This window comes from Lonchura striata, chromosome 2 (assembly GCF_046129695.1).
Source record: "Lonchura striata isolate bLonStr1 chromosome 2, bLonStr1.mat, whole genome shotgun sequence".
Classification (NCBI taxonomy): Eukaryota; Metazoa; Chordata; class Aves; order Passeriformes; family Estrildidae; genus Lonchura; species Lonchura striata.
Genome location: NC_134604.1, coordinates 59,048,618 through 59,062,758, shown reverse-complemented (window position 1 = coordinate 59,062,758; position 14,141 = coordinate 59,048,618). Strand labels below are relative to the sequence as shown.

The window sequence follows — 14,141 nt, the reverse complement described above, 5'->3', positions numbered from 1 at the left end:
CCCATGTCCTTTCATCATTATTTTCTAGTCTTGATGATATATTATAATGTATTTTGTAAAGATACCAGCCTCTTAATTTTAAGATTATTTGCATCATTAATAAAATATGGCCAAATAACTTCTTTTTCTTTCTTCCTTTTTCTTTGTTTTGTTTGTTTTGTTTCTAAAATTCTTTTATTGTAGGAAATACCATTTATCTCTGGGAGTTCTTGCTAGCACTGCTCCAGGACAAAGCTACATGTCCTAAATATATCAAATGGACTCAAAGAGAGAAGGGCATTTTCAAACTGGTAGATTCCAAAGCTGTGTCCAGATTGTGGGGAAAACACAAAAACAAACCTGATATGAATTATGAAACAATGGGTAGAGCTCTCAGGTATGTGCATTTTTAATAGTAGATTGTTTTTGTTGCTTTAGTGTTTGTATACATTAAATGCCTCCTCTAATTTGAATAATGCAAAAATCTAATATTCTATAGGTTTGGGAAATGAAAATGTTATTTCAGCAAAATAAATTAGCTAACTAAAATTAACCCTCACTAACCTCAATTCCAAGTCGCTCACCTTCAGTTTCAGCACAGATGTATTGAAAGTACGTTTAGCAGTACTGCTGCTGAACTGCATCTTCAGAGTCATACACAGATGAGTAAGAGATTGAAGATTTCAAGTGGGGAAAACCTTTTGCATAAAGTTTCAAACTATTTTCAAAAAAACCTCGCCAACATTCATGTGTATTCATTAAATTATTTCTACTTGTTATATGTGATTCTATCTCCAATGGAAACTCCAGTTTTAGAATTCAGTTCTAGTTTCATGTCTCTGAACTTGTGTGTACAGACAGCTCTAAAACATAGAATTGTGTGGCACTGCCTTTCAGGCTGGGAGTTTTCTCATACATAAAAAAACTGCAAAATAAGTAGATAACCATGGAGCTTCAGTCTTATCAGCTGATTGATAATTGTCCAACTGAGCCATATGCATTTCTTTTAATTTCCCCTCATCTTGGTGTGCGTAATTTCAAGTTGTCCTACTAATTTGCAAATATAACAGAAATAGTGCTCTCCTGTCCTCTTCGCTTTGCTTTGTTGTAGCTAAAATGTCTGCCTGTGCTTACTGGTGAATAAACATGAATTCAGATTACTGAAAGAACTGTAGGAATCAAAAGGAGAATTGAAAGTTTTATGCAACTTTTTACAAAGTGTGAGTTGATAGCAGATCTGCCAAGTCATGGAGTTCTTTTCTTTCTCCTCAGAGTTATCTAAGTTTGAAGTTAAAAGGTGGCATGAAATACCAGTAAAAAAAAGTTGTTTGAGGAAAAAAAGTACACTATTGGCCACTTTTTATAATAAAAAATTAGGCACATAAAGGTTTTTTTTTTACTTGATGGTGCTGTGTTTATTTTCTGGGAGTTTTGTTGCTTTGTTTTGTTTTTGGCAAAAAACCTGTGTAACTTGATGTGTGTGCACTTTAAACAGATACTACTACCAAAGGGGAATCCTTGCTAAAGTAGAAGGTCAGCGCCTGGTGTATCAATTTAAAGACATGCCAAAAGATCTCATCTATATTGATGATGAAGATGCCAGCCCTAGCACTGAATCATCAGATTCAGCTCTGCTCTCACCTGCTGCGGCCAACAGAAACCAATCAAGCAGAACTAGAGCATCTGCAAATGCAGGAACAAAGGGAGGATCAACCTCAGTGGTAAAAACAGGAAACTCGAAGCCTGCTAAACTGAAGGAGCAAGTAGAAGTTGTACAGCAGCAGACACCTGGCTTGACTTCAGAAGTTTTGAGGACAATGCAATCTCCACAGCCAGTACAACCCACTCAGCTTTTTCGGACAGTTCATGTAATGCAGCCATTGCAGTCCCTCACAGAAGGACAAGCAGCCGTAACCAATAATGTTCCAGATGAATCTTTAAATTCCTCAGTTCAGAATATAAGGTAAGAAAATGTACAGAAAATAAATATTTGAATAATAATAAATTTACTGGATGATGGCTAGATAGACTTGATTATTTGTTTTGCTTCCAAGAAATGCAAGTCTTCCAGTTTGGTTGAAGTGAAATTATGTCTTTGTGGCTCATCCTAGGAATTTAGAGTTACTACAGCGTAATATGACAGGTACACACATAGCTGTACTGCCTATGGTGGAGGGAAGCTCATCTTTTCCATGGTGTTCAGCCTGATGCATGTAATTTAGAAAGGAAAAAGATACAACTTCTCTTTAAAATTGACATTTTTCAGTTCTGTCCCACAGCAGAAGCTGTGTTTTCATGTCTGCTTTTACACTGGTGTCCTTGCTTTTGAATTATACATGGTGGATCTGCATGATACCTTCAAAATTATTCTTGTTTCTTAATTTTTCCTTGTAAGAATTTTTTTTCATCTTTTGCTTTTTTTCTTGTATTATCTCCAGTTACAAGGAAAATATTACCTGCTCTAGCATTTTGCTGCTCTTACAAGAACAAGTTCTGATTGTAGGAAACAATTAACAGACTAATCCTTTGCGAGCTGTGCATCTGCAGACATTTGGGAGCCAGTCATGCTTCCATACTTCATTTGTGAGTCAGCTAGCTAACACTACACAGCACTTAAGCATCATTACTCTTTTGCACTTACCCCATAGCAGCAGGGTTTACTTGTAAAAATGGACAAGGGTAACGCAGTAAAAGGAAAGCAGTACAGACATAATTGAGGCTATACTGAACCATACAAGTCAGCAGAACAATAATACTAAACATGAATATGGGGAAAGTTCAGCAATTTGCAGAGTTAAGTAGCTCTAGGCTAGACCTACACTAGATTATGGATCACAGACAATATCAGTAGTATAGATGTTATAAGGAATGGTAACAACAAACAGAAGTATCAGTAAGACTTAAGGCAGGAAAGAAGTCCAGCCAAGTGTTTGGAAAGCTATTCATTGACATTATGACATCCAATTACTGCATTACAGTATTTCCCAGTCAGACCTTGGATAATAAGCTAAGGGAAAAAATAGTAAAGATGAGCATTTGTGAAGCTCAGATGAAACAGAAGCTTTAAATCCTTAGAATTCTGTATTACATTGGTTCACATCCATTGCTTTTAACCAGAACATTATTCCATGAAGTCTCTAACTGTACTTAGCCGAGATGACAAAATGAAGAAGTTCAAAAAGAAGCATCAAACCTTTTCAGAATGGTGTAGAAGTACTGTTGATTAAGAAAGTTTATACTAAAGGGTCTGAGCAGTTAGAGTGAAAATAAAAACTACAATCCAGACTTTTTTGGTGTGCTTTTAACCAGGTTGGGACAAGCTACGATATAGATGCTGAGTCCTGTGCAATAGACACTGCCCATTTCAGGCTCCCAAAATACAATTTATGACAGATATATTTCTGCTCAGCTTCAAAAGGCAAGCTTCAAATAGTTGAGGTAGGATGACATACTGAACATTTTTCAGAGCATATGTTTTAGGTCTTGTTTTATAATAAGGCTGAAACAAAAGTCTGTTCAGACAGCTGTAAATCATAGGCAGAGGAACATACACATTTTGAATTGCTGCAGCAGGGCTTCCGTAAGGGTTGAGATGAATGGTCTGCATGGTTTGAAAATGTACAGCAGGTATGGCTACCATTGTAGACTAAGAATTGTCAGACCTTCTGATGTATGCACACACTATGTGGGGCTGTGGTTGGAGCCTCTTTTTAGTGTGGGAAGTGTGAGGACAAAGAGCAGCTTTGGTTGCCAGTTGCTGTTCAGTGGCTGGGGCAGGTAAACAGTCAAGATCATTTGGACAAAACAGCAATCAGGTTCTAGTAATGATCCTCAAAAGATTTTCTTATGCATGCCAGGCAATGGTTGCATTCTGCCTTGAAGTGTGAATATCTTGAACCCATATAATTTGTCTTATGCAATTTAGTTGCTGAAGTTTTATTCTTTTTTTTTTATTTTATTCATTTATACATTTACTTATGTATATGTTCAGCCCTCTTCTTCATTAAATAAATATTTTTCCCTCTGCAGCAATTTGCTTCTGTTCTGTTGTGAAAAGAAAAAAATAATAGAGAAAATATTGACCATCTTTGAGGTCAAAATAATTGGTTTCTTAACACTTAACTGTAGCCTTCAGAGAAAGTTTGAATGTGCATCTTCTCTGTAAAGGTTCTTGGTAAAGGTATCACATTTGAAGATTGTTGTGAAGTGCTTGTGTCATCATCCCTGACCTGCACTAGGCAGCACTGCCTGGTACAGATCATTCCCAAAGCATCAGTGGGAGAGTGTTGCAGCCCAAGGCCCAAGTTCCCCAAGGCCTCTTGGCAATTCTCAAAAGAACGGACATGTAAATCTGTGGTTGGCTCTTCACAAGAGAGGCAGTGATTTCATTTATAGCTGCACAAAGCTTATATCTTACTCTGAAGTGGAAAGGTCTTGGCTTTTGGATGGCTTTGATGTGCTTTTTGGAGAAGTTTTGGTGCTGCTCTATGAAAGGGAGACAAGGAGAAGTGTTACTTACAAAGGATAAAAGTCTCTTCTTCAGCCCTAGTGCTTAAACAGAAAGGCTGTGATGTGCTAACTGAGGCTTGGGAAACAGGGCAGGAGCAGGGTCAGGTCAAGCAAACTGGGTTTTGCTGACTGAGGAAAACATCTAGTATCCCCAGTGGGAATATTCAGAATTGTAAACACACTGCTGTTCTGCAGGTCTAACTATTCTGGCTTGGTGTATGCAGACACAGTAACTGCAGACTCCAGTCGTGTAACTGGGAGCTGAGTTTGGCACCACATGTTTGCAGTGAGAAGACAAAACCAAAAATGCCTCTCTAGATGGGCATTTTATTGCTTACTCTTTCTGATGACCCAGCTTTTGTGAGGAAGAAAAGGTTTCTTTGAATTCTGTGCTTGTAAAATTATTCTGTTTAAACCAGAATAATAGACACAGGTTAACCAGAATTCCTGGATTATTGGAGTAATTGTGTTTTGGCTTGGAATTAGGGGGCACTGGCTTGGGATTCAGCTCTGTATAACATTGGCTCATTCTCAGCATTAAAGAGCATCCTGTCTGTTGCTGCAGAAAGTGCACCTCTCCTGTTGGGCTAGCAACTTACCTTGCCTAGGGTATCCTACAGGCTGAAAAGTGCCCATGTTTGGACAAGTAAATTTCTCCCTTAAATGCTGAGGACTGCAAATGAAGAAACATCCATTTTTATTTACCTTTAATCTAGAGTAGTAGTGATTTAAGATGGAGTGAAAAGCTATTCTTATATTACTTACAGTTCAGAGAATATCTGAATGTCATATAGGGAGTATATCATATCAGAGAATATCATATAGGGAGTAATTTTAATTTATATGTCTGTCTCTGTTATTGGCTGTATGGGACATGGCTGAACCTTCTAGCTGGCAGCTCTATATGCTAAGAAACGTGCAATTAGCTGACTTCTGACAGACCCTGTGCAATGTTTTACCACACTTCATGTTTTAATCTGTTTCTGTCAAAATTCACCTTGCTGTCTCCTTTCTGTACTTGCAAGCTGTCATTGTGGTAGTTTGGACAGAGCATGTTAGAAGACCAGAATTTTGACTCGGTTCTGTAGCTGAGGGAAAGCTAATACAGACCACAGAGGACCAAGGGGATATACTCTCTGTGTTCACTTCTGAATGGGAGAGCCTTGACATGATGAATCAGCCACAGTTTTCATCTTGATTTTTTTGCAACCTTCAAGATAGAAAATTTCTTCTGAAGGTGACAAGCATGGATTGCAGTGGCAGGATACTGATTCAAGAGGAGGAGGAAGTAGCTGAACATAAATCATGTTTTTTCAAGGCATGAGCATTCTGAATAAGAACATCAATGAAGCCAAGAATTCACCAGCACCGTGTATTGGTCCCAGTAAGCAGAGTTAATTGTCTTTGAAAGCCATATGTACCCAAGTAAACACATGCTTTCTGCTGTTCCATAATCTATTTGTGTCCAGATGGTGGTGGTCTGACTGCAGCATTGCTGATGTTGGGGAAAAAAAAAGAATTGTCTAGCAGGAATTTATCAACTCTGAAAATGTGATTACAGCTGCTATTTCAAATTGTCTTAATCTCATACCTTATATAGACGTTGTCTTGTGTAAATTTCACAGTGAACGTCAGCATTATTTTCTTCAATCATCCTTCACACCATATCTCTATTGGCTTTGCTTGAACTTGCATAACTCCACAGACACATGGAACCAGTCTGGCACTGTCGTGCTTTGCATTGACCATCTGCTTTCAGACCCTTTTTCTTGAGTAAGAGCAAGAGTCCCATCTGCATTATGTCAGCTAGGGTTGTAGCCTATCACTCCTGTGCCATTTCTATAGGTCTCCTGAATAAAAACCATCACAGGTGTAAGTCTTTGTAAAGGGCTCCCTAGATCTCCCTGGGACTTGATGGGGAACATGGGCAAAAAAAGATGATGCCAGCTGAGGACTTGCAGATAATCAGAAACAGCTTCTGAAGACCTTTCTTTTATCAGCCACCATCAGTGAACGTGCTTCACTTCTGTTTGTAGTTAGGCAGCAGTCTTCTGTCCTTGCTCCAAAGGCAAGCTAGCAGTTTTAAAAGCTCTCCAGCACACTGACTTGTAGGTATTGTTGGATCTGGTTCACTGCTGCCATAGCCTTCTCCAAAGGAAGGGAAACGGGACTGCTACAAAGAGCTCATCTTTGGATTCTCTTAACTGAAGGCTTGACTGCAAGCCAGGTTTCAGGTTGATGAGAAAAATGTCCTTCCTGAGGGAGATGCTGGTCAGAAATAGCCTGACGTGGTCTCGGTGGGCTTCTACAAGAAACTGTGATTTAGCTTACAACAGGGTGTGTTTCTCATAACACATTTCCAATACAGACAACTTCTATCACAGCAAAGACTGCTTATAACCAAACATTTTGATTTTTCTGCAGCTGAAGAAGACCTTTTCTTAAGCCAATTTCTAATTTAATTTCTGAGATACGCAAGAAGGTGGCTGTTTATTGACAAAAAGGACTATAGTGTAATCTAATTGGATTAATTTTGTTTATGCACAATAAGATATCCATAGGAGCTCTCTTTCCATGTCTTTGGCATTGCTGAAAGAGGTGGAGGTTCCGCATCTCTGTTTTAATTCAGGTGACTGTGCAGTTTTGAAAAATTCTGGAAAGAAAATTGTTGGACTCTGTGGTTCAGTAAAAAGGACACGTTGAGAGCTGAGTCCTCTGCTTCTGTCCTCTCTTACCTCCCTCTATGTATGTCTTAATATTGCTTTGTTTCATTTTATTAGTGTGCTGTAAAATACTTGGTTTACCTTGGCTTGCAGCTTCAATATTTTTGGTATCTTTTCCATCTCATAAATTTCACATAAATTGCCATAAATAAACTTGTTTACCTTGCCTGTCACTATTTATCTCTTGATGAACCAATAAGATATTGCACAATTCCAGGCGATTAACAGTAAAAAATGGCCCAAGAAATAGATGATCATTTTCTGCCAAGCTAAAATTACTTCAGAATTTTTGTCATTCTTTTCTCAGTTGTAATCAGATTGTTTTATGGCAGAATTTCCTTTCCATTGCTGTTGCTCAATGTTCTTGTTCTTTTTGAAACCTCAGCAGCATCTTTTAAAATAATCATGCAAAAGATTTCTACCTTAGAGAAGAAAGGCTGTTTGAAAAATGCCAGTGAAATTCAGAAACATAGCAAAATATAGACTTAAAAGCACCTGAAATAGTGTAGCCCAATGTTAATAAATCACCTTAATTATTGTGTACTCTTTTTTTTTTTTTTGTAAAACAGACAAAATGAATAACCAAGCTGTATCTTTTTCAATTATATTTAAGGCAAATTGTTTAGGCAGATAGACTTTTAGTTAGTAATCAGGTTTAACAATTATGGTGCATGTCTTGCTTGGCTATCATTAGCATAAATAAATATTTATGGAGTGCTTGTACAGCTACTTGCTGTATGCTTCCCTTGTAGCAAGTTCAGACTGTGTGTATGCATGCATGTGTACATACAGGTTGATATGTGTATCATCTATTTGTATCTTGGCTGATGGAGAAGACAGCACATCTGGAGTAACCCTCAGGCATGGGACTGCCCTTCAAGAGAAATAAAATGGCTTCAGATTAATATGCAGATACTAATTAGGGTGTGCTGAGTCAAATGGTCTGGTTTCATCTCTCAGCCTAGTCCTTTGCAGATATCTGCATTGATTAGATGCAGTTCACACATTCTGAGCTTATGCTTCAAAGCCACTTGGAAGCTACCAGCTTTTATTTTTACAAAACAACTACAGAACAAGGAAGAAGCTTCAAGGTAATATTTGGAGGGTATACCTGCACAGGCTAGCAGCTTTAGCCACCACTTTCAAAATTGCAGGTATTGCATTGTTCTTAATCCTTCAAATTTACGTATATTTATTCATGGATTAAAGAACTGGCTTGGTATCTATTCTGATACTTTTGATGCTTTTCTAGTGGCAAGTGTCAGTTATCTCTCCTTCATAGCTATTCTAATTGCATTGCTGGTCTCTGTAGACTTTCCTGGTTCTCTGTAGACTTTCCTGGTGTACCTATCTGACATTTTGATTTTATTACAAGTCTCTTTAAATGTAGGTAGTTTACTTTTTTTATTATTTTAAGAACATAGTGGATGCCCTCATCCTGTTGCTACTTCACAGACATTACTGACTTTTCTCTCAAGGTCCCGGGGGATTTGCTGGGGGTGGGGGGAAAAGTTAGCACTGATAACCCTTGGAGACTTGGTATGAGCCTTGGTACTGTCATTCTGAGCCTTGTGCTTTAGGCTTGGTTGTTGGTATTTGCTTTACCAGCACCAAGTTCCCCAGAAATCTGAAAGCACTCCAGCTGATGCTTCACCAATCAGCCCCATTTCCATTAACTTCTGCCTTAGGGTTTCTTCTGTTGTGTGAAAAAGGAGCTCAAGATTAACTCTGGTGTCAGTCACATGAAATTTTGTGTCATGGTTATGATGGCTGCTGTGATGAGACTTGCATGGGTGCCTTGTTAACAAGGGTTTGAATTTGGTTTGCTGGGTGCTTTCGGTCTTTCTTGGGAGGAACAGAAAGTTACAGATGGAAATTTTGTTTGTTGCATTATCTAGCCCTGTGTGATCTGGGGAAAAGATTGCCTGCAGAAGGGACTGGCAGCTGGAGGATGCTCAGGGAAGCACTCAGGTGCTCTGCTAAACCAGCAGGGTTACTGGGCCTGCTCTTGCTGGAGCAGTCTTTGAAGCTCATCTAGAGGCTTTTCCCAGAGGACTGCACTGAGTGGGACATGGGCAATCCTTTACATATATTCCTGCACTTGTGTCCTAATTTAGGGCAAATTTGGGAGAAAAACCTCTGGAAGGAGCCCCCAGAAAACAAACGCGCATGGCCCCTCCCCACCCACCTGGTTCAGGAAGAATTTTCTCGGAGAGAAGTGGAAAAGAACCTGTTTATTTAACAAACAAAGCACTCCCCAGCACTGAAAAAAAAAACAAAACCAAAACCAAAAAAAAAACCCCACCAGATGACAACAAAACTCTTTCACCACTCTGAAGAGATGACAAATCCAGAAAGTCTTTCCTGGGAGTGGTTGCCTGGTCTGGACGCTGGGGATTGCTCTCCGGCACTGGAGATGGCTGCTGCAGATCACAAAGCACAGGCTCTGGGTGTTCCTTGGTGTTTCCAGGTCCCAGTCCGGAGCAGTTTGGAGTGATATTCAGGAAAGGGAAAGGAAAGAAAAACAGTCCAGGGAAAAAATTGGACTGCTTAGCTAAACTAACTAACAAGCAAAGGCAAAAGCAGAAGCAAGCAAGCAAAACAAGCGAGCTAAAGCCCGCAAGCAAAGCAAAAGCAAAAGCAAGCCAGCCAGCACTAGCCTCTTCTAGACAACAGACCATGGGGGAAGGTGAACCAGCTGATAACAAGACAAAACAAACCTTCACTTTCAGAGTCAGTTCTGAATGCACAGAACACAATATCAAACATAAATAGAATACAGGATTGGGGATACCAGCATCATAATGTCACCCTATGATAACTTGTCTCTGCTGCTGCACTAAGAAAGGGGGAATGCAGGTCCCTGTGCAGCTGGACTATGACCAGCAGCAGCATCTGCATCCACATTGTCCCATAGCTTCAGCATCACCTAAGTCCTGCTTTGGTAAGCTTTTTGTTGCAACTGTATGATTTAAAATTGAAATTTTGACTATGCTGAATTAGATTGGACTGGTCAGTGGCTAAATGTTGATACGTAGACTTTCACAGAGCTGTGAAAAATAAATTCTGTATGGGTAGGAGTGTAGAACAGATTCCATGGTTGATGTATGGCAGGCAGCCCTTACAGCATATCTGAGGTCCAGTCTTCAGAAAGAAGTGCAGGCAATATCGTGCATGGATGTGAAAGTATGAACATTGACAATAAATTGCTTTCCATCTAAAGTGATTTTGGAAGGGGTAGAAATAGGCTAGGAGGTGGAGATAGTTTTTTTTTTTTTTATTTGTGAGAAAACACAAGGGAGAGCTTAAGACTGAAAAGGGGGAGGAGGGCAGGCAGGACCAAACATTGAAGAGAAGCAGGAAGATTGGCGAGAACCCTGCATGACAAACAGAAGGAAAAGAAAGATTGCCAGAGACAGTGTGGCACAATGGCATGAAACAAGCTGTGGTAGGGTCTTAAAGCAGTTACCCTTCCCTTCCCTTCTTCTCTCCCTCCCCGTAACCATTTGTTTTCTGGGGTTTTTATTTTGTTTTAATTTGTGTGACTGCCATGTTTAAGTCACCACTGTGCACTGCAGTAGTTGTGTACTCCAGTGATACATCTCTTAATCCCCTTATGTTGTCCCCACAGCTCTACATCTATTGACAGTCATGTGGTACCCAAGTCTCATAGCCTGCAACTGATGGAATTACTCCTAACTTAAATGATGTTTTGGAAGCAGGTTCTGATCAGTTGTTTTACGAGAAGGTGTGTATGAGCCTGGCAGACAGAGAACTCTGTGTCCTGGGACTGTGCCAGACACGCTACCATGTGGATACTTTTGAATACAGTTAAATGTATATGTGGATGTCAGGACAATCAAGGCCTGACCTACAAATTATTTAGGCTTGTGATTTATTAATTACTTGGTGTAATTTTTGAAACTGATGACTGATCTTTAGTAGGTTGTGCTTTTGATGTTGGTCAATGCTTGAGGTAGGGGTCGTTGATGTGATTCCAGGTGTCCTGATGAACCACTGAATGTCTCAAAGGCAGGCTGTTCAGCTTGGCGATGGCAGTATTGTTCATGTGGGGTACTTTTACTTTGGGAATCATCTTGATAAATCCAGGGGTCAGGTCCAGTTCTTGTTTTATTAGGAGAGATTCTACTACCTCTTTCATAAATATTGGGGAAATGAAGTGTTTATGATGACAAACGTTTTTTCTGTAGTAAATCTATAATTATTTTTTTTTAATTCAGCATGGAAGTGTTCTGACACAGTAATCTTCTCTAATCTTGGCAGGACTTTGCAGACTCCAACACAGGTTCCAGTGGTTGTTTCTCCTGGAAATCAGCAGCTGCATGCTGTAACACTCCAGACAGTGCCTCTTACTACAGTGATAGCCAGTACAGATCCAGCCTCAGTAACAACAGCACAGAAATTCATTTTACAAGCCATTCCTACTTCCCAGCCCATGACGGTTCTTAAAGAAAACATCATGCTACAGTCTCAGAAGCCAGTCTCACCTCCTTCCTCGATTGTGCTGAGTCCAGCACAAGTTCAGCAGGTGCTCACCAGCAGCGTGCAGACAATTTGCAATGGAACAGTCAACATGGCTTCATCTCCATCCTTCAGTGCCACCACCCCTGTGGTGACGTTCTCGCCCAGCAGCTCACAGGTGGTGTCTCAGCCATCAGGCACGGTGATCACTTCGGTCATTAAAGCACCGGACATGAAGCAGGTTGACCTACAAGAAGAGGAAAAGGAGGAGAGTGACAAAGCAGAAGATACTGAGCAGTCAGAGCAGAGATTCCAGCAGCAACCATTTGTGATGGTAGTGTCCAGTTCGAATAATTTCCCATCTAACATGCAAGTGAAGCAAGAAAATGAGCCATTGGAACCCAATTTGTATTGATAATTAAATAATTTTAAAAAAACTCCTGTGGATGATTATTTTCATAAATGTGATGGGACCTTTTCAGTTATGTATATATTATTTGATTCTGAAGCATGATTGTTGCAAAGCTACTAAAATTCTGCAGTTAATTCTTAGAATTCATGCTTTAAAATGGATTTTGATTTTCTGTTAATTGCTAAATGTTATCATATAAATAAAATTATATATTACTCATTTTTCAAAGTACAGGCATGAAGGAACATGCTTTTTATTCTATTAAGACTTTCTCCTGAGGTTGTTGGCCAAAGTTTCAAACTTCTCTTATTTTGGTGTCAGTCTGTTGCTGATTTACATTACAGTAATGTTATTGTAACCTTTTCTGTTTAATCTGTATGTGTATCACCTTTGGAAGCAGCAGTTAGTTTTAGTAAGACAGTTTCATTCCATGTGTCTGAATATTTGTGATTGAGTACCTGTTTCATATCAGTGAATGACATCAGTTTTAGACTTTGATAACCAGGTATCCTCTTGGATGTTTTGCAGCACAAGTTCTTGTGTGTGCAAAATTGAATATACACTCCTACTGAGAGTATTCAAAACAAGTATTCCAGAAATGGACAATGCCATGTCTATATTTTATATGGAAACATCAGATATATTTAATTACAGAAGCTAACGGCATCACTACAGGTGCAAATGTTTTATGCCATTTTGCGACTATGAAGCTTAACAATCTTGCTTTCTACTTCAGATTATTTTGTAAGGGGGGAGGGAAATTAAATATATACAATTTATGCAGGTTTTTGGAGATTAATACTGCTAAGAGTTCTTGGTTTTGATTGTAAATACTGTATATTCAATGTTGCAGGGAAGTTTTTTCAGCTAATTTTTTCCATACAAACTTTTGATAGATGCAAATAAGATCAATAAGATTGTTATGTTTAGAGGTCTAATGTTATATGTATTCATATTACTGAGTGACTTTGTATTTAAAGACAAATTTTTAAATGATGGAGCCCATGGAACCTTGGGTCCTTCTTTTGTATTTTTAATTGGTTTATTATGAAAATAAATCAAATGGAAAAAACATTTTCCTGTATTTACTCCAAAATGTTTTTTATTATTATAAAGTTTTGACGATCACCATGAATAAGTAAAATACAGTGAGAAACAGTACAGGGTGATTAGTCAGTGTGGGTCTATGGTGGAACATGAGCAATTCACAAATCACTTCTGAACAGACTTTAACGCAGTCAGTCAGTGTGCTGTCAGTATCCTTTGAAACAGCAGTAATGTATATTTTTGTAACTGAACTGAAGGTTGTGATAAATCCAGGAACTGGACTTAAACTTCTTTTCCATCACTTCCCAGTATGTGACAAAGAAACAACACGAAATTCTGAGTGTAATTCACAAAGGTGGTTGTAACTTGTATGATACAACTGACAGCCCAAACTATTAGGGCTTCAAAAACTTGCATGTTGCAGTGTTTAAGTAGAGGGCAAGTTAATAATAAATATTGTGCCTGGTATTATGATTCTGTCAGTATAAAATGAAAGGGAATATGACTTTCTATGATTGAATTAATGTTGGAGTTTTATTGATTGGTTGTTAAGGTTAAATATGACTTGGAGCACTAATACTAGAAAAACTAATAGGAGTAGAAGAGTGGCAGAGAGAGTATGGTCTTGCTGCTTGACAGAAGGAACTCTAGAAACTATTGAACAAGCAATTCTCTGCCACAGCTGCCCTGTTAGTTCAATGCTTCTCTCTGACTCTTTACAGCCACGTTTCCACCTGCAAACCCAGTGCCTCACCCAATTTACAGGAAGGCTGGTCATACCCACACCAGTGGTTGTTTATCTGACAGCACTCCCTGCAGCTAGGGAGTGCTGGCAATATTTTCAGGAATGTGGATAAGCTTTGTGGAAGCATATCTGGTAATAGTCCTCACTCTGAGGGCTGTGTTAGATTGACAGAAGCACTGGAGAGGGAGGCTAATTTTTTAAATCAAACTACAACATAGGGATGTTTTCCTTTCATAGTTCTAGA

At 39.0% G+C, this 14,141-nt stretch overlaps 1 protein-coding gene across 2 annotated transcripts in view; it reads left to right on the top strand.

The window, feature by feature from the left end:
- Positions 1-13,189, top strand: part of ELF1 (E74 like ETS transcription factor 1) — an 88,283-nt gene extending 75,094 nt beyond the window's left edge. For both annotated transcript variants that reach the window (XM_021530807.2, XM_077781376.1), the window contains exons 7-9: positions 184-376; positions 1,475-1,942; positions 11,496-13,189. In XM_021530807.2, the coding sequence (XP_021386482.2) occupies positions 184-376; positions 1,475-1,942; positions 11,496-12,108 (1,274 nt within the window). In that variant the 3' untranslated portion in view covers positions 12,109-13,189. The remainder of the gene's footprint in view (positions 1-183; positions 377-1,474; positions 1,943-11,495) is intronic.
- Positions 13,190-14,141: the final 952 nt, after the last annotated feature.